The 20,934-nt window shown below is 43.0% G+C and overlaps 1 protein-coding gene across 3 annotated transcripts in view; it reads right to left on the bottom strand.

Moving 5' to 3' along the window:
- Positions 1–13,601: 13,601 nt before the first annotated feature.
- The window catches only part of RBM47 (RNA binding motif protein 47), a 166,237-nt gene continuing 158,904 nt past the window's right edge, over positions 13,602–20,934 (bottom strand). For all 3 annotated transcript variants that reach the window (XM_060148307.1, XM_060148308.1, XM_060148306.1), the window contains one exon: positions 13,602–16,256. In XM_060148307.1, the coding sequence (XP_060004290.1) occupies positions 16,023–16,256 (234 nt within the window). In that variant the 3' untranslated portion in view covers positions 13,602–16,022. The remainder of the gene's footprint in view (positions 16,257–20,934) is intronic.

Here is a 20,934-nt window from a genome sequence, read left to right as displayed (position 1 = left end):
GGGAAGGGTGAACAAGCCTTCTGGGCTGTCAAAGGTCTCTGCTATCTGAGCATTGCAACAGCAGTAGCAAATGGTCTGATCTCTTGCTTTAGATAAACAGGGCCAGAGTCGAGGCAGAGAATCTTGTTTGTCAGGGAATAATAGAATGCTAGAACCAGAGACGCCTCCAAGGTCATCTGGGCCGCAAGACAAAAACTTGTGAGGAAACTGAGACCCAGAAATATGAAATAACTTGCCAAGGTCACACAGGCAGTAGTAATAACACCAGCTGCTCCAATTTATTGAGCACTTACTACATTAGCTATCATCGGGCAAAGCATTGCATTAGGCTAGGTCTCCCCAAAACAGCCTTACAAGGTAGGTACTGTTACTGTATTTGTGATTTACAGAAAGGATATGGACGCCTAGAGAAGCCAAGTGACTTGCCCAGGGACCCCCAGTTGAGCACAAAGCCAGGTTCCCAGCACACGCTTGGCCACTGCTCTCTGAAATAAGAACCTGTTTTGGTGGGATTGTCAGCATGCTGGATTTTCCATGCTTAAAACATGATCGACAGTTTGCAACTGCTGTTTCATAAGTGACCAGTATACCAGGGTGCAAAAAACAAAGAACCTGGCCTCCCCAGGGCAAAAGGATTATACCTTTCGGCTCATCTTTCCACAGGCCTCTCCAAAGAGGCTGCGAAATGTTGACAAACAGGATCAAGTGCCAGCCACTGTGCATTTACTTCCTGATTAAGTGTGTCCCTGGTATTTGCAGCTGAGGACACAGAAAGGCAAAGAGGATGTTAGCTTTCTCACGGGGTGGTGTGAAATCGGAGTCCGTGGGCAGGTCTGGGAGGTGGGGCAGAACTGGTTTTGTGCCTCTTCTTGACCCTTCCCTCTCACTGCGGCGTGGTTTCTTTCCTTCCTTCGTGTCCCAACAGCCCCCTGTAAAGCCCTACTCCAGGCCAGGAGCTTTGCCCAGTCCTCCCCCCTCTGCCCCAGGTGACATCTCTCTGAGGCCCTGCTCTCTGCCCCCCAGGCTGACTGATAAGCTGATCCCTATGACGGGCTCAGGGCAAAGCCTCCCTCCCTTTAGGTAACATCTGAAATGTAAAGGGTAGAACAGTCAAGTTCCTGAGTGGTCTGTCAGGAATATATGTGGGGAGCCAGGAAGACCTTGTAGGGAGACACATAATCACAGTCTGATTCCCCAATTTCTAGGGTTGCCATGAGCCTGATACTCTGCTTCCCCTCCTCCCAAACTCCCAGAGGCAAGATTTCCAAGTCTCTGCCCATGACGAGTGTATAATAAGTGAAATTTATTTGGATCTGTGTCTTTACACAAATGTTATGCCTAGTGTGGGACTTGGTATCTCCCAATTATACCCTGGGTAACTCTCAATTGTCTTTTCTTTTCAACTCCACCCCCTCCACACACACACAAAATGATGCTATGCTTAAAGCTATGGAAAATAATGTTAAACTAGGATTTTTGAACACCTCTTATGGCTCAGACTCTGTATATTTACCTCTCATCTTTATAACGACCTTGAGAAAGAAATACTATCATCCCATTTTATTGGTGAAGAAACTGAGATTTCGTGGCTTTCCCAAATTCTCGTAAGGAGAAAGTCTGAGAGAGGTCTGTCTGACCTCATGGCCATGCTCTCGTGTCTATGCAAGGACATGTGTCCCTTAGCTCAAAGTGTGCCTATAGCCCAGGATGAAGCTGACTTGTGTTAGCTCATGAGAGATGATTCTTTAATTTTCAGGAATTTTGTGAGCCAATTGTTAAACACAGCCATTATTGAAAAAACAAAGTGTATATAAACTTATAATAACATAAATTATATATAGTAAAAACAAAGGTGATAAAGACTTAAAACTTGCCACTATTATCTATGCTGTTAAGGTTATTTGCACCTGTTTTATCTGTACGGTGGAAATACCGAATAATGCTGGACTATTGCACTCTCTTCCTAAGTTGGTGTTTGGTGATAGCACCTTGAAATCAGCCATGGTGGGACTACTTGGACCATGGAAATTGGCAAAGGCTACAAATCAGGGCTTTTTCTTTCCTGAGAGCCAGTTGTTAAACATTTACTAGCAAGCCACTGCCCTAGCTCGTTACCTACTCATCACAGACAACAAATCTTTATATCTTGGGGCTAAAATGAGTTAATCATAGGTATCCAATAAATTGTGTTGGGACAACAAACTATCCAAAGAATTAAGTTGGACCCCTGTCTCACACCATAAGCATAAATTAACCCAATGGATCAAAGATGTAAGAGTTTAACTAGAAAAGTCTTAGGAAAAAACAGGGAAAAATCTTCATAACTTTGGATTTGGCAATGAATTCTTAGATATGACACCAAAAGCACAAGCATAAAAGAAAAAAACAGATAAATTTGACTTCATCAAACTTTTGTCATCAAAGAACACTATCAAGAATATGAAAAGCATGAGAGTTCCCTGGTGGTCTCGTGGTTAGGATACAACACTTTTACTGTCATGATCTGGGTTCAGTCCCTGGTTGGGGAATTGAGATCCCTCAAGCCACGCTGCGTGGCCCAAAAAAATTTTTTTTAATTAAAAAAAAAGAGAATATGAAAAGGTAACCCATATAATGGGAGTAAATATTTGCAAATCATGTATCTGACATGGGTTTGGTATCCAGGATATTTAAAGAACTTTTACAACTCAACAACAAAAAGGCAACCCAATTAAAAATGAGCAAAGGACTTAATGTTTCTCCAAAGAATTTATGTAAGTGGCCAATAAGCACACAAAAACATTATTCACATCATTAGTCGTTAGGGAAACGCAAATCAAAACCACTCTATATACCCCTTCAAACCCGCTAGGATGGCTCGAATTTAAAAAAAAAAAAGAGGCACTTCCCTGGCAGTCCCGTGGTTGGGACTCTGCACTTCCACAGAGGGGGCGTGGGTTCGATCCCTGGTATGGCTGGGAAAAAAAAAAAGAAAAGGAAAGAGGAAAAAAACAGCCTTGGCAAGAATATGGAGAAATCGGAACCCTCATACACTGCTCGTGGGAATGTAAGATGGTGCTGCTGCAAAACAGTTTGGCAGTTCCTTCAAAGGTAAACACAGAATTACCTTATGACCCAGAGATTGCACTCCTAGGTAGGTACACACCCAAAAGAAATGAAAATAGGTGTTCAAACAAAAACTTGAACATGAACATTCCTAGCAGCATTATTCATGATACCCAAAACATTAGAAACGATACAAACGTCCATCAGCTGTTGAATGGATGAATAAAATGTGGTATGCCCATACAATGGCGTAAAAAGGAATGAAGTACTAATATATGGGATAACATGGGTGAATTTTGAAAATAGGCCAAGAGGGAAAAAAGCCAGTCATAAATGGCCACATGTTATATGATTTCATTTTTTAAATAAATTTATTTATTTATTTATTTTTGGCTGCATTGGGTCTTCGTTGCTACGTGCGGGCTTTGTTTTTAGTTGCATCGAGCAGGGGCTACTCTTGGTTGCAGTGCACGGGCTTCTCATTGCCACGGTTTCTCTTGTTGTGGAGCACGGGCTCTAGGTGCGTGAGCTTCAGTAGTTGTGGCACATGGGCTCAGTAGTTGTGGCTCATGGGCTCTAGAGCGCAGCCTCAGTAGTTGTGGTGCACAGGCTTAGTTGCTCTGAGGCATGTGGGATCTTCCCGGATGGGCTCAAACCCATGTCCCCTGCATTGGCAGGCGGATTGTTAACCACTGCGCCACCAGGAAAGCCCTATGTGATTTCATTTATAGGAAATGTCCAGAATAGGCAAGTCCATAGCGATAGAAAGCAGATCGGTTGTTGCCAAAGACTGGAGTGAGAGGGTATGGGGAGTGACTGCTTAATGGGTAAGGGTTTGGTTTTTTTTGCGGGGGGGCGGTGGCAGTGATGAAAATGTTCTGGAATTATATAGTGGTGATAGTTACCCAATATACCCAACACTGTGAAAGTAATAAAAGCCACTGAATTGTCTACTTCCAAATAAAATGGTGAATATTATGCTAATTTTACCATCAATTTAAAAAATGGAGATGTGGGTACCCTGTTTATTACTGATGGAGGAGATTGGAGGATGTTGGAGGACTTAGCCTGGCATGAAAGCCAAATGCGCCTGCCAACTGAGCCCCAAAATGCAGCAGAATTACCCACCCCCTGGTCACAGGCAAAACTGGGTTTGGGAGGACATAGGAGAGGGAAGAACAGAGGGGAACTCGTCTACTTTAGGCTCCCTCCCAAGAGGAAGAGGAAATTGCATAGCCACGAATGCCCTAGGGACACCATGATTTAAGGCAAATGAAAAATACATCCATTGAAAAATGCCAGAAGTAATATTAGATTATAAAGGGTCATACTTTATAAACTCATAGTTTTAGCCCATCTCCATATAGCCAAATACCTTCTGGACTTTACCTGGATCCTCTACAGGCATCTGAAGCTCAGCATGTCCTAAGCTGGGCTTGTCATATGCTCAACCAAATCTGCTACTCCTTCCATACTTTTCCTTTCAGTAAATTGCAATCCAGTGGTACTGGTTAAGAATGTGAATTGTGTTCTCAGACTGCCTGAGTCTAAATCCTGATTCTGTCACTTACTAGCTGTGTGACCTTGGACAACTTAATTAACCTCTCTGTGCCTCAGGTTCCTTGTCTATAAAATGGAATAAAAATGGTATAATCTGGGCTTCCCTGGTGGCGCAGTGGTTGAAAGTCCGCCTGCCGTTGCAGGGGACGCGGGTTCGTGCCCTGGTCTGGGAGGATCCCACGTGCCGCGGAGCGGCTGAGCCCGTGGGCCATGGCCGCTGAGCCTGCGCGTCCGGGTCCTGTGCTCCGTGGCGGGAGAGGCCACAGCAGTGAGAGGCCCGCGTACCGAAAAAAAAAAAAAAAAAGAAAGAAAAAAAAAGGTATAATCTCATGGAGTTGTTAACAGGATTAAACTGGTCAATTCATGTAAAGTGCACAGAACAGTGCTATATCATGTTAGCTATGTAAAACTGCATCTTCAGCCACCCAGTTACCCAGGGAAGATACTTGGGAGTTAGTCTTCATTTTGCCCCATCTTTAAAAAGTCACCAGTGTTTGTTGACTTTTAGTTAACACCTCTTGAGCCCATTCCATCTCTAACCCCTTTGCTAGTGCCTTAGTCCAGCCCACTACCATCTCTCATCTGTTTCCTGCAACAGACTCCTAACTGGTCTCCCTTCCTTTCATCCTTCCCTTCCAGCTTGCTCTCTATGCTCTGGCCAGAACATTCTCTGTAACATGCAATTCTAATCAAGTCACTTCCCTGAAGAAAATCAATTATTGGTTCCCCACTGTGGTCAGGATGGAATCTCACACCTGAATGGTCCGCAACATACACACACACACACACTTCTCAACCACACATCACTAGGCTCACCTCTTATTTTTTTTATTATTATTTATTTTATTTATTTTTGGCTGTTTTGGGTCTTAGTTGCGGCACGCGGGCTTCTCTCTAGTTGAGGCACGTGAGGTCAGTAGTGGCACAAAGGCTAGTTGCCCTGCAGCATGTAGGATCTTAGTTCTCAGACCAGGAATTGAACCTGCGCCCCTGCATTGGAACGCGGATTCTTAACCACTGGACCACCAGGGAAGTCCCCTCAACTCTCATTTTAGGCTTTACTTCTTTTGTACTATTTACAGATTCATCACTTACTTTATCAAGATTCCTTCTGTCCCTTCTCAGCCTTCAGAACCCCAGCAGAAATCTCCCCTCTCCAGGAAAACTCCCTAAACCCTGAGTCTGTGTTAAGTGCCCCTTCTCTGTTCTCTTCAAACACTGAAGTTTCTCTCTGTCCAAACACTTCTGCTATTTTATAACTATCTCTTAACTTTTCTGTTTTCCCACTAGACCAGCATTTTCTTGAGAGCTGGAGTCCCTACCCTGAATGCCTAGCACAATACTTAGTATATGAGGTGCTCAATAAATGTTTGATAAATGAGTGGAAGTTTGTTGGGTGGACACTACTAGAGGGACAGAACCTTCTTACAGGAGCTGCAGATGGTTTGGTATGCAGGCTTACCTCAGAGATACTGTAGTTTCAGGCCACCGCAGTAACAAAGATATCACAATGAAACAAGTCACACGAATCTTTTTGTTTTCCCAATGCACATAAGAGTTATGTTTACACTACACTGTAGTCTGTTAAGTCTCCAATAGCATTAAGTCTAAACAAACAATCTACATACCTTAATTTAAAAATAATGCTCTTGGAAAAATGACACTGATAGACTTGCTCGATGCAGTATTGCCACAAACCTCCAATTTGTAAATAAAAAGCTCAGTATCTGCAAAGCTCAATAAAGTGAAGCACAATAAAATGAGGTCGGGTCTGTAACTGGAGAAAATGGTAACCAGGTGAAAGGAACATAGAATCTTCAGTAACCAGCACAGGCTCTGGTTAATCACAGGGATACTGGTGGTACATACTGTCTGAATATCAGTTCTGGCCACGTGCAGCCAGCAGGAGATAATGCTAGAGAGACACAGAGGCCCGATTATAAAGGGCCCGTTATGTTTTAAGCTAGTGTCTGAACTTTGTACCGTCAGCAGTGGGATGCTGCTGAAGATTTTTGATGTGAGTGGCATTCAGATTTGATTTTAGGAAGATCACTAGCTATAACGTTGAGCACAAGCGGAAGGGCAGCAAGAATGGAGGCAGGGAGGCCCATGTGGAGGCTGCCAGCACCAATGTTCTAGGTCGCCACATGGTTCTAGATGCTACTGGTGCTCCAGAGAGAAAGTGGGGCACTGTCTCTGCTTTCTGGATCCTCAAAACACAAGGAGCCAGACACTCCTCGAGTGATTGCCCATGATGGGACTAACTCTGGGGGAAAGGAAGGTATAGAAACACTCAGGTTACTAGGGGGAGCATTCTGAAAAGTGGAAGTGAAGCCTTCAGTGGTTGATCTCCCTTCTATCTCTGGCATATCCAGCTCCACTCAGGGCAGGGTGTATTTAAGGCATCAAGCTATCGTGCATGTTTTTTATTTATCCTTTAAAAAATTTTTTTTATTGGTGTATAGTTGATTTACAATGTTGTATTAGTTTCAGGTGTACAGCAAAGTGAATCAATATACATATACATATATCCACTCTTTTTTTAGATTCTTTTTCCATATAGGTCATGACAGTGTATTGAGTAGAGAGTTCCCTGTGCTATACAGTACATCTTTATTAGTTTGTGGCATGTTTTTTTAAAACTTCAGATTTCAAGGACTTTATTTCTAGTTCTGTTTGAATGGATACATTTAACATTGGGGTGAAAAGGCTGTTCTGTAAGAGATGCACAGAAATGTCTGTTTAACCCAAGAAGTAGGGCTTTTGCTGAGCCAACCAAGTCATTGTACGGCCTCCCACAGAACCACAGAGCTCTTACCCTACTATTCGCCATCAGAGTCAAAACTCTCATGAGTTCTATTTAGGGCCCAGATGGGTCAGTGATATCATCGGCGGTTGAATCTACAAGGTAATACTTAAGCTCTCATTTCTGGAGTCAGACCAATGAGGATCCGAATGCTGGCCCTTCCACCTACACAGCTGTGAGAGCTTGGGCAGTCATATAACCTCTCTGACCTTCGGTTACTTTATTTGTAAAATGGGAGGTAAAATAATAGGAACTGCCTCATAGAGTTGTTGTGAGGATTTAATGAGACCCTGCATTTAAAAGTCTGGTGCAGGATGAAAGGTCACACCATATTATTTAATTTAGAGTATACCTGTGATCTTGGGCAAGTCATTTATCCTCTTTAAGCCTCAATTTCTTCCTTGATAAAATGGAGATCATGCTCACCACTGTATTTTTAGGCTCCACCACAAAGCCTGGCACACAGTAGATGCTCAAAAACATTTCGTAATAAATGAATGAAAGAGGAGGAGGAAAGAAGAATGTCTTTCATAACTATCTTACAGACTGTCATGAGGCTCAGATGAGATAGGCCTGAAGAAAGCCTTCTGTGGACAGCGAAATGCTGTTCGAAAATAAGCTAGAATCACGAGTAGTGTTTTAGAATAAAGGAAATTCCTTGACTGGAATGTCTTTCCAGAATTTTATTCAGTTTGTCTCATATCTGGGACACTGCTCCTTAGCCTTGTTCAATGGACTCTCCAGGGGTCTAATTCTTTGGCCCCTAGCAACTCAGAATTCCTACGCCGAGCTCCCTCGACCGGGCTGCCTTTGTGGTACAGTGTCATGGGCAGGCGGAGGACCTCCGGACCCTTGAAGTTAATCTCTGTATTTAACTGGGTATGGCCTTAAATTCCAAAATTAGAACTTTGCTCCTCAGTTTATTGAACAAGGGATCTGCCCTTAGTGAAAATGTGTTTCCTACCTCAGTGTGAATTGGTTCATTGCTTCCCTTACTGAGAGTGAAGTTTGATAACAGGGGATGTTAAGGTGCAAGAGATTTGGAAGCCACCAGGGAAAAATGAACGTAGAAAGGTCATCCTACAGGGCCTGGGGGCTCCAGAAGGTTTGGTGCCCCATCTTCTGCCATACATGCTGATTTTTAATCTCTCTTTTCCAATGACCTTTGTGGTCAGGTGACTCAGTTAGGAGATCACTGTAGCTTCTAGAATAAACAAGTGACTTTAGGTCCTCGCAAAATGGATGAATTATCGTTACACTTCCCTACCGCATCCCCAGCCCTGGAGTTAGACGAGCCAGGTTCAGATTCAGACTCTTTTACTTAGCAGCTATGTGGTCTTGGGGAAGTTATTGAATCTCCCTCTGCCTGCTTGCTTTTTATCTGTAAAATGGGGATAATGGTAGTAGCTATCTCAGGTATGAAAAAATGACCCAGGCAAAACTAATCTACACTGTTAGAAGTCAGAATGGCGACTTCTCGGTGAGGAGGTAGCAACTAGAAAGGGCCATAGGGGAGCGTCTGGCATGCTGGTCATGTTTCATCTGGATGCTGGTTACATGGAGGTGCTCAGTTTGTGAAAATTTATCAAGCTGTATATATGATATGTGCATAATTCTGCATCTATGTTATTTTTTAATAAAAAGTTTTTTAAAAATCCATGTAAACTACTTGACATATAGTAAGTTACTGTCAACAATTCCTTTTCTCTCTGGCTGAGTGATCACCCTCTAAGGCTTTAACATTATTCCCAAACACAAGGAAAATGACAAACAAGAAAGAGAAATACTCACAGAGGGCAGGCTTTGACTGGGCACTCGATGGTTTAGATATTTGTACTTAGGGGTTAGGAAATTATGCTAAATAGGTAATTTTTGCTATTGTCTCATGTTCAGAATGCTTCTTTCTATAAATGCTCAAGCACATTTAGAATCAGTTGCATTTCCAGAATTTCTCCTCTTAGGAGAGCATCTTATATGGAAAGGGGAGATTAGGTGCCTGTTGGGAAGCTGAGTTTGTATACGACTTTGTAAGACTGAGAAAGTGTCGGTGGCCATATTTGAATTGGGGTGTGGGTGAAGCTGACAGAAATACCATTCCCTGGTGCCACCACAGTTTGGAATAAAAGTCTTGAGAAAGTAGAGGAAAAATCCCAGCAGAATGCAACTGGCATGACCCACTGTTATCATGGTACCATGAGCTCAAAATGTCTTGACCCAGCGCCCCCAGCAAGGTCATCTCAGAAACAATTGGGCTCCAGCAACTTGTCTTACCTGCCTCAGAATGACTAAGGCCTATTTAAGCCTCGTGTTTGGTTAATCATTAAAGATTTTTGCCAAACAAAGTAGAACAAGCCAAGAAAGAAGGGTGGCTAAAAATTAGCTCAGGAAAGGTCATATTTCTTGCAAATGCAAGGTTTGGTGTTGCTTTTGATTGTGGGTATAACCGTGTGGAATGGAGTCACAGGATATATAACCCGGTTGAGGAAGCCAGTGCGTGTCTGGAGATTTTACGTGGGACCCTCGTCTACCCTCACAGTCACCTGGAGGACTACGGGCCTCCATCACCTTTGCTGAGAAGGCTGCATTCCTGTGGCGAGGGAGAGTGGGGAGAGCTTGGCCGATGCTTGTATCTGCTGTAAGACTCCAGAGAGGAAGGCTGGAAGTCCCCAGAAGGTGGAACCTGGATCTAGAGAAGGAAGGGGTGGGAACCCTAAGAGCCTTGGCTGCCCCTACAAACTCTCCCATGGAAAGATCAGTGTTGGTGGGCATCACCTGGGGCCAGGAAGGCCCGAGAGAGGCAGTTGCCTGCTAGGGGAGTGCTCAGATGCATCATACTGTCGATTGCTAGACAAGCCCTCAGCCTCTCAGTGTAGGTAAATGTGGGGCACCCCCATTTTCTAAAAGAAACTCAAAGTCCTAAATTGGCATGATTTAGGGTTCTTCCTACTTCCTTGTTATGCAGGCCAAATCTCTTCCTTCCACAGTTAATATGGGCCTATCAATCATGTTTAGTGTTGGAGGGAACAAAGGTTGTGTTTCCCCACTCCACACCCTTTCTCCTCCTTTTTTGAGGTTGCCACACTGAACTTCTTTCAGGTACTTGACTATACCACGCTTTTTCTTCTGGGCCTGGGCATTTCCTCTTCCCTCTCCTCCCTGCTCATCTGTCCTTCCTCCTACTCATCCTGTCCTTCTTTGCTTAGATGCCACTTCCTCCCCAAAGTCTTCTTAACCCCTTGCCCAGGCCTGGGTGCGCCTCCTATTTCATGGCCCTTGCAACACTGCCTTATCACGCCCGGGAGTTTCTGGAGGGCAGAGGGGGTCGATTTTGTTGATCATTGTCTCTCCAGTGCCTCATGCTGTTCTGGCACGTAGCTGGAATTCAACAAATGTTTATTGAAAAAAATGGGTGAACAAGAGCATAAAAAGGTGCCAAATGGAAAGGCTTAAACGAGTTAATACAGTGGGGACGCATTCACACTACAGTTTATAAAGAGGAAGAGAAAGGAAATAACTTTGTCTTTGACATACCAGGCTTTTTAAAGATTCATTAACTCATCTGATTTTCCCAATAACCTGATGAGGTCAGGATTATTCTCTCTGTTTTACCAGTTAAGAAACTGGTGCTCAGAGAGGCAAGGCGTCTTTTCCAAGGTCACACAGCTGGTAAAGAGCAAAGCTGGAGGTTCAGCCCCTAGGCATCCCAACTGTAAGCCCAGCCTGTTCTACCAGGCCACAGTGCTTGACAAGTATTTAGACAATTACATTTTGGTGTGAGGAGTTAGGAAACAGAGGAATACTGGGCACCTAGAGAGGGAAAACTAATGAGAAAGAGAAGAAAGGCTGTATCCAATCTGATAGCTTAGAACTTGGAATTGAAGCAAAACTCATCTCCTGAGTTTCATTCTGTATTTAAACCTACTCCTGTCCTTGACCTTGGATGGTCAAAGAGATGGAGAGTGTGTCAAGGAAGTGGTTGGGCAAGGATAAAGTGAATACATCTGTTATCCTATCAGTAATTTTTTTTTAAGATGAAGATATAATTTTTTTTTTAGGGTCATTGTGCCAAATGTGATTTCATCAAAATAGCAATGCCAAAATGTCACATTTCGTTTTTAAAAAACACCCAACTCTGAGATAAAGGTTGCCCAAAAGACTTTATAATATTGGGCTGGCCAAAAAGTTCGTTCGCGTTTTCTATACCATCTTATGGAAAACCCTGAATGAACTTTATGGCCAACCCAATATCATGTAATATACTATATACATCTCTTGAAAATGGTCAACTACCCTAATGCCCTTAAAACAGGGCCTGGCAAGCCAGTAGAATCAATTATAGTTAACAAAATATACCCAGCACAGTGTAGGCCATGTCACAGCACCCAATAAAATGTTGGACTGTCCATAGGATTACCCTTCATGAGAAAAGAAAAATTAGAACTTTGTTTTCTAGCTGTTTTGACTTCCAACTAAATAAGTGCTTATGCACGTTGTCTTGACAGATATTTTTGGAATTAAAACAAATTGGGGCATCTATCCTAGTGAAGAAGCAGAAGGGTATAGTTGACTTCTTAACAATACTTGTTTAGCCCTCTCCATAATCCTTGATACGGCACTGTAGATCGAATTCCTTAAATCTACCAGACAATTTTAGCAGCTCACCTAGTGCTATGTCTTCCAGGCTGAAAGTAGGCATTTCAGCCATTCTTCCTTCAGTTCCCATCCCCCCAAGGAAAGAGGCTGCATTTGGAAACACACTAAAAGAAACTACACTTGGAGAAAAGCTTTCCTTTTCTTTTTGTTGACCGTGAAGTTGGTTGTTGGCACTACCGAATCTGTCCATGTCCAGGGTCAGTGTGTTTGCTGTTCGAAAGTGTCTGGGACTTGGAGTCTGAGCACAGATTTCTGCCCTGGTTCCTACCAGCTGTGGGACCTTGGCCGGTCACACATCTGCTCTGCGTACTTCACTGAGTTCTTGTGAGGTCCCGTGGCAATGGAAGCCAAAAGCCTAATGAATCACCCAAGCAAAGCTTTTATCCCCACCCAACACACTATTTACCTGCTTATTTTGTCCGTGTTCTCCCACTGGAATGTAAGCTCTATGTGTGCAAGGTTTTGTTGGTTTTGTTGATGCTGTAGTCACCGCAGCTCCTAGAACAAAGCCGGGCAGGGCAGCATCTAGCAGAGGTGTAATATGCATTTTGTAAGACTGTTAATTCTTTTTCTGACAAGAGCAATCAAACTCTGATTCTGCAACTTGAAAAGCATCTGTACTCTTCTCCTAGAACAAGAAGGAGTCAGCAGATCTTGTTCCCCTAGAAAATACTGGCTAATGATCTGTCATCTTGGGAAGCTCCCTGGCCTCTTCTGCCTCTGAAAGAGGCTTTTTCCTTTTAAGAGGAAGCAGGAAGTTAGAATTCTAAGAAATGTGGGTCGGGAGGCCATGACCCAGGCTGCTCAAGACTAAGAAGGTAAAATTCTTAATCAACGGCAAAGCCACGTGGGGCAGTTTTTAGAAGTAATTCCATTGACAACCTACCAGTTTCCCTTGAATCATTTGATTGTCTTTGCTGATGGATCCTACCTGAAGTTAGTGATGATCTCTAGAGAAAAAGGCAGTACCCTGCTAATCTTGCTGGGTGCTGTGAAAAAGGTGAAACAGAGGGCTTTGGTTTCCAATGCGGTGACCAACATTAGGTTACCCCAGCACTTTCATGAGACCACCAAACAACTCAAGGTCACATCAACTGCCTCCATGTAGATTTCTGAGTGTAAAGCTCTTGGGATCATAAACAAACCAGTGCCCAGAACAGTGACAGGCTTTGCCACATCCCATTCTAATCCAGATGCTGAGTAGTAGATGAATGCTCAACTTTCCACCACCTGGGCACAAGTTTGAAGACACTGATAATTTACAATGTTTACTATGTGCCTCATCTTCATTAGTAATTCCAGATCAAAGATATGATTTTCTCCAGCTGAAAATAATGAATTAGTCAGTTCCTTCTATGCTGTAAGGGTTATTCTAATTTTGTTAGGAAAAAAAATGTGTATAAAGAAAAACACGATTTAAAATAAGGTCTTGAAATTGCTTTAAAGAAAGCTTTATTTACTACATACATCCTAAGAATGTATTGTAAATGAAGCAAGATCTAAATAAACTTAAAAGCTTTTCAAATACAATGCAACTAAAGATAACAACTAAACTGCTAGCATGTTTGAAAACAGAGAACTCGAAAGTTTGGTTTTTTTTAAACATTTATATAGTTTGTTCTTAACCCTAAAAAAAGTTCACATTTCAAGTTACAAACTTACCTCAGTAGTGTACATATGTGAAATGTTTTTCAAACAACAGGAACAGACAGACCATAGGTAGGTAGGAGGCTCACTGATACTTAACGGGCTATGTCAGCAACACTTATTTTTAAGGTAGTTTGGTAGTTGCCATGTTAAGACACCATTTTTTTCCTTTTTCTTTTTTGCAAATAATTTACAGGCACATGTAAAATACAGTAAGACCCCTGGGTCAGTCTCATCCAGTGAACCTCTGTGATAATGAATCCTTCACTGGAAGGAGAGTAGGAGAGTACTTCTTTCATATAAAGTCAAAGGATGGGGATCTAATCCAGACTGCATTGTGTTGGATTACTCATAACAACAGATTTGAGTTTGGATGCAGTTTGCTGGGTACAGAATCAGGAACATTGCACAATTACTTTATGTCATTTAAGAACGATGGAAAGGAAGGTTAGGAATGTTTAAAGGCCTTCGCAGGCACTCAATAATTTTATAGAATAGTTAAATAAATATTGCTTATATATAAAAAATTCAACCCACCCTAAGATGAGGGAGAAGAGGGCATTTGGGAATCTCTTAATTTAAAATGTAAAACAAAACTAATAACGTTTGCTAAGGGCACTATCCTATTATTAATCCACAATAAGAATGCAGCCATCAGCAAAATTCAGTGAGTAGAAGGTTTGATGGAATCTCCAATATGACATAAAAACACAACTGTGGCCGTGCCATCTATTGCACACCTCACTTCCTTGATAGAACCTTTAAAAAGAAAAATTCCAAGTTGGTGTATTTCCTAAAGTAGATGACAATCTTAACAGTTTACTGTATTTTACATTCACTCTGCTAAACAAAGGCCTTTAACCAGGCACAAAACACTGCAACGATACATTTACTTCCTACTAAAACAAAACTGTTCAATAACATTGAAATAAAATGGTTTCACTTTGCATTCAACTAGGTACCATGAACTTCTGCAACATAAAACAGCTAAAAACAAGGATTAGGAGATATTTACAAACTATCTGTTACTCCTGCAGGTCTCTCCTCCTCCTCCTGGCTGTGCATGCCCCAATTCAGTTCACCTGCCACCTGCATGGCAACGGAGGGAGGCCCTGTTCAAGAAACAGTATTTCCAACACCGTGACAACCACAGACATTTCGCATGAAACATGGTAAGGCAACTAGAAGCATATCTGCCGACAAGAGTCTTTCAGGGTCTTGTCTACAATAACATTCTCTGTCTCTACAAACTTATACTTCAAAACAAAAATAATAACATAAAAGCATTAGGAAAGGAATGAAAGTTGTATATTGGACAATTAAATAGCTATGCAAAGATGTCTTATGCAAACTATTAAAATCTTGTGCTTACACATACTCTGCTATTGAAAATACCTCCCAACCAAACCAAATGCCCCCAAAAAACCAAAAACCCATAACAAAAAACCCCAACAAAAAGAAGTATAAAAGTCATCAATGTTTTCTCTGTCAGAGTAACGCGTTTGTCCTAGACTTGCCGAACACAAAGGTGGGTCTGGGAACAGGGGGACAGGGTGGCTAGTGGGTGGAGAGAGAACCTATCTAAGAGCAAAGGCACTTGGAGAAGGAACAGGGACCCAGGGTGATGGTGGCAGGTGAGAGAGCTTTCCAGTGTTTGGACTCAGAAGTGTGACAAGTCTTTCAATGTTGGCTTAAGGAGAGGTCGAGTGTTTAAAAAACAGAACCGTCGTGGATAACACATAGTAACACCCGTCAACTTTTAATTCCAGCAGAAATAGAGGTTTCACTCATTTTAAAATTGCACTTTCCAGTATAACTTTTAAAATAACGTTTTATGTAGTATTTTTAAAGCACTATTGTTTGTATCTTTAAATATTGAATATATTTTTCAAAATAGTTCCCTAGCTGCTCAAGTGTGCTTTTTAATATATAGTTGATATATTTACTATTGAAGGTACTACAAAATAGAAATCTCTGGAGTGCAGAAGTTAAGAAAATAACCTTCATACTGAAAATATATCCTTAAAAATACAAAAACGAAAACCTCTATACAAATGTACTACAGCATACAAATTTTTAAGAGATGGTGTTTAAGGCACAAACCATTGCAAGCCTCTTAGAAATGTACAAACACAGGTCTGCTAAATTGAAAACAGTCTTAAAAAAAACTAGTGAAAACTTCATGTATATAAAATATTCCAGTATGGTATCTGATAACATTCTTCACGTTCGGGTTTCGTGTGTGCTAACCCAACACGTTCTTTCTTCATAAATAGTAAAGTGTTCCTTCAGTGGTCGTGGTGGGTGGATCTCAGTAGGTCTGGTAGACGTCGTGGATGGGCACCTGGATAGCAGCGGCGGGGAAGGCCTGAGGTATGTAGCCTGCGTACCCGCTGTAGACGGCGGCCGCCGCGTTCTTCTGCAGCGTGGCGATCGTAGCTGTGGTCGGAGCAGCAAATGGCACATAACTGGCCCCGTAGATCCCGGCAGCGGGAATTCTCTGAACGTTCGGAGCCACCGTGTACACTGGAGTTATTGGGCGGCCCTGAGGAGGAGGGAGAGAAAGAACCCTTACTGAACATGTGTAGCTACTTATCCATTCATTCATTGATTCATTCAACTCCCAGGAGTCTGGAGGAGAAACAGACAGAGAAACGAAAGTTACCATTCTTGGGCTTCCCTGGTGGTGCAGTGGTTAAGAATCCGCCTGCCAATGCAGGGGACTCGGGTTCGAGCCCTGGTCTGGGAAGATCCCACATGCCGCAGAGCAACTAAGCCCGTGCGCCACAACTACTGAGCCTGCACTCTAGAGATGGCGAGCCACAACTGCTGAGCCCACGTGCTGCAACTACTGAAGCCCAGGCGCCTAGAGCCTATGCTCCACAACAAGAGAAGCCACTGCAATGAGAAGCCCACGCACCACAATGAAGAGTAGCCCCCCGCTCGCCGCAACTAGAGAAAGCCCGCGCGCAGCAACGAAGACCCAACGCAGCCACAAATAAAATAAATAAATTTATTTAAAAACAAAACAAAACAAAAGTTGCCATTCTCAGGGCAGAAAGGCAGAGCGGTAGACAAACAGTAACTGTAAGGGAGTGAGGCAGGAGCCATTAAAGTAAGGTGAAGTTGCATCCTCAAGGCTCATTCGAATTCAGCTGGTGACACTGATGGAATTGGAATGCTCTGGGAAAGTTCCAATGCTCTGGAATCTTCTGCCCACCATTCCACACAATCAGCCTATGCCCCAGAGTGAGCTAGAGATGGGAGTTGAGGTCTACCCTTTACTCAGTTGATCTCACTGTAACTAAGAAGAAATATTTTTCCTGAAATACATGCCAGCTGCCTCAACTCATACTTAACTGAAGAAACATGATGTTTCAAGAACGGAGAGAAAGAAGCAGAGTCTGTGACAACTTTACGGAACAAAGTACACAGATCTCCAAAGGGTCAGCTTCTTAAGCTGTGACCTATAAAGATTGTGACCAGACACAATTTTCAGCAAATGTGATCTCTTCAACCATCTCCCACCTAAGATATGACACCACTATATAAACAAATTGCTGCAGAAGCTTCGAGAAGGAGCCAACTAACTTGAGGAGCCAGAGAAAGCATCTCAGAAGTGGAGACATTTGAGCTGGGTTCTGAAGAATAAGGTGGGACTTCCACACGAGGAGGAAGTGGGGAAAGACAAGCTAACTGAAGCTGCCTCACTGCAGATGCCATGCTGGCTCTGAAAGTCCCTGCTGCTTCCTTCCCTCCATTTGTAAGTGTAACATACTATGTTTTCAGAACAAATAGGAGTATGCAGGGAAGACTGGTTCCGTATTTCCCGAACTGTTTGCTACGGAGCTCGTTCTCTGAGCTGCTTTATGGAAAAGTAGATAGATGTTTGGTAAAATAAAACACACATTTAACAAAACATCTGGTGCACCTTATGTTTCACAGAATGCCCTCTAGTACGTGCTGCTGTGGTCTCCTTGTCTTAATGTATCTTTAAAATAAACAATTCAGGATATGTGAAATGGAGAATTAGGTTTTAAAAAATTATTCTTCCTGGATTTTTATAAAGGAATTACTTATCATTCCTCTACAATACCTGCAAATCAGAATCACAGAATTATGTGCAAAGGAACTTCATAACCTAAGAGTCATTTCTTTCAACTGTAACCAAAATAATAATTATACTAAATGATAACAATAACAGAGAGATTATAGTCTGCTAGGCACTATTCTAAGTGCCTTATTTGTATGTTATTTTTCTTTGAAAAATATTTTTTTACCTATTTCTTTTTATTTATAAATTTATTTTTTGTTTATTTTTGGCTGCGTTAGGTCTTTGTTGCTGCGCGCGGGCTTCCTCTAGTTGTGGTGAGCGGGGGGCTACTCTTCATTGTGGTGCGCAGGCTTCTCATTGCGGTGGCTTCTCTTTTGCAGAGCACGGGCTCTAGGCACGCAGGTTTCGGTAGTTGTGGCTCACGGGCTCAGCAGTTGTGGCTCGTGGGCTCTAGCGCGCAGGCTTAGTAGTTGTGGTGCCTGGGCTTAGTTGCTCCACGGCAATCCTAACCACTTCATCACCAGGGAAGTCCCGGTGACATAGCTTTTAAGCAAGGGGATGTGTGACTCTGGAGCCTGTGCGTTTAGCCTTGCATTATCCTGCCTCCTACAATGCAGTCACAATGAATATCTTATTAGAAACGCTTTACGACCAGGCAGACAATCTTCGGAACTGAGAAGACTGTGGTTTACAGCAAGACAGCAAGCCATCTTTTCCAAATGTGTGGACATCTCTTTAACGACAAATGCACAAAGGGAAGGAATCACAGGGAAGGTGACATCTGAGAAAAACCTTTCCATGTGCTACAGTGCAGCCCAACACCTGGGCTCAGGTGAGCGCAATGGGGTTGGGCTGAGCATAGGGAGTTGGGGACGGGGAGAGAAAAAGGCCTCAAATTTTGCTCCTCTCAAAAAACGAATGGTTATCTTTGCTCTACCTATACCACCGACTTGTTGTGAAGACTGAGAACACTTTGAGAAATCAATGTGAAAAAACGATTGTCTATACCTGCAAGTGTTTTTTTAATTGCTTGCAAAGGCTATATGAAACTTTGGATATAAAATGGCTAAACAGGAACATCCCTGAGCACCTGCAAAACAGAGGAGGAAGACCGAAGGTGTTCCCCAAGAAGGTTCTGGAAGCCATGCTGGGAACTGATTTCCAGTGTTGCTCTACTCCAAAAAGTTTTCTATTTACCAATCCGTGGAGCTTAAAATGCTCCTTGGGAACTTCCCTGGTGGCACAGTGGTTAGGATTCTGTGCTCCCAGGGCAGGGGGCCTGGGTTTGATCCCTGGTTGGGGAACTAGATCCCACATGCATGCTGCAACTAAGAGTTTGCATGCCGCAACTAAGGAGCCCGCCAGCCGCAACTAAGATCCAGTGCAACCAAATAAATAAATGAATAAATATTAAAAAAAAAAAAAGCTCCTTCCTCTGCTGCAATTTGGCAGAGAACACAGAGGCGGCAGAGAACACAGAGGCGGCAGAGGACTGAACATGTCAGAGAACCCAGGTCAATGAACTCGAGGCAGGACACAGAGTACTTAGACCTGAGGGAGAGTGGCAGGGCCACACACACTCAAAGACGCCATTCCCACGTTACAAAGGAAGTAGCTCCTGGCATTCTGCAGAATATACTGGAGAAGGAAACGATCTCCACAGGAATCAACTGCTAATGACAGCACACTGAACAGATTCCCAAACCACAACTTCGTGTAAAGACCCCACGGCGGCATCCAGTGCAGACTGACATAAGATAGAAACAGTCTGCATTCCAGAATGTGATCATGAAGCCTGGAACTTGGGGTCCACCAGAACTGTGACCATGCAGCAAAGACGAAAGTTCACGAGTTTCTTAGTAAAGACGAATTAGAAATTATTAGCAGAATTCCACAAAGTAACGCCTGTAGGTTACTGTATATATTTATAGTCAGGCCACAGGAATAACTACTTTGTGAGTCATTTCCAACCTATGCCTTTTTTTGGCTTTTTGCAGTTAAAGAATACTTGACGATATATTGATAGATAAATAAACTTCACATGGCCTGACCCTTTCTGAATAGTGCAGTCAAGACTGGGGCTCAGGGCTTCCCTGGTGGCGCAGTGGTTGGGAGTCTGCCTGCCGATGCAGGGGACGCGGGTTCGTGCCCCGGTCTGGGAAGATCCCACGTGCCGTGGAGCGGCTGGGCCTGCGAGCCATGGCCGCTGAGCCTGCGTGTCCGGAGCCTGTGCTCCACAACGGGAGAGGCCACAACAGTGAGAGGCCCGCATACCGCAAAAAAAAAAAAAGACTGGGGCTCAGAGTGGGCAACAGCAAGCAAACAGCAGGCTACTGTGAGGGTTCACAGTCTGGCTCTGTTTCGGCATCACTGAGGAGCTGGGACAAAATATGGATTCTAGAACCCCAGCCCAGTTCTGCTGAACTGGAATCTTCTGGGCTTTGAATCTAAGAATCTCTGTTTTATCAATATAAACATGTCCCCTGGATAATTCTTACTCAATTAGATAAAAGACATCCCCGGCCTGAGTTTTTAATATGCTTGTTGATTGATAAGGTAGTTGAGATGCACTGCCTCAGAAAGGAGAGCTTCAACGAGATTATTTTTCTGTCTGGATGAATGATATATCACATAGGTATTCCCTGTGTGCTACACATTGCAGATATAAAGCAATATAAGACGTAACTCTTGTTCTGGAAGAACTTCGTTTTAATTGGGGAGATAGAACACACTGGCAGTCAAATGCCAAGTAATACTGTAGGTAATGAGAAGTATGGGAGACATGATTTCCAAGGTGAGATGTGGATGGGAAAGATTCTAGAGAAGAAACCACAGAGAGGAGAACACTATGAGTAAGTAGAGGTGGGGAAGGAGGATGGAATAGTAAGACTGGATTGGGAGGAGATATGGGAATAGTTGGATATGGTTGTAAGAGAGGAGTAAAGGCAGATTTTGTAAAGTTTCATGTATCTTTATCTCTATAGATATTTCTCTAGGCATTTCTCTCTCTACAGCCACACGTATATATATGTATACATGTATACATATGTATCTACTGATACAGAGAGGGAGGAAGGGAGTGAGGGAGCAGCAGAACTTTAAATAACTCTTCACTGAACTATAATCTGGAATGGGAAAACGTGAACTATCTCCTGGGATTTTGTGTGTC

The sequence above is a fragment of the Lagenorhynchus albirostris genome, chromosome 4 (assembly GCF_949774975.1).
Source record: "Lagenorhynchus albirostris chromosome 4, mLagAlb1.1, whole genome shotgun sequence".
Taxonomy (NCBI): domain Eukaryota; kingdom Metazoa; phylum Chordata; class Mammalia; order Artiodactyla; family Delphinidae; genus Lagenorhynchus; species Lagenorhynchus albirostris.
Note: the sequence above shows the minus strand (reverse complement) of the source record. Positions and strands in the feature narration are given on the sequence as shown.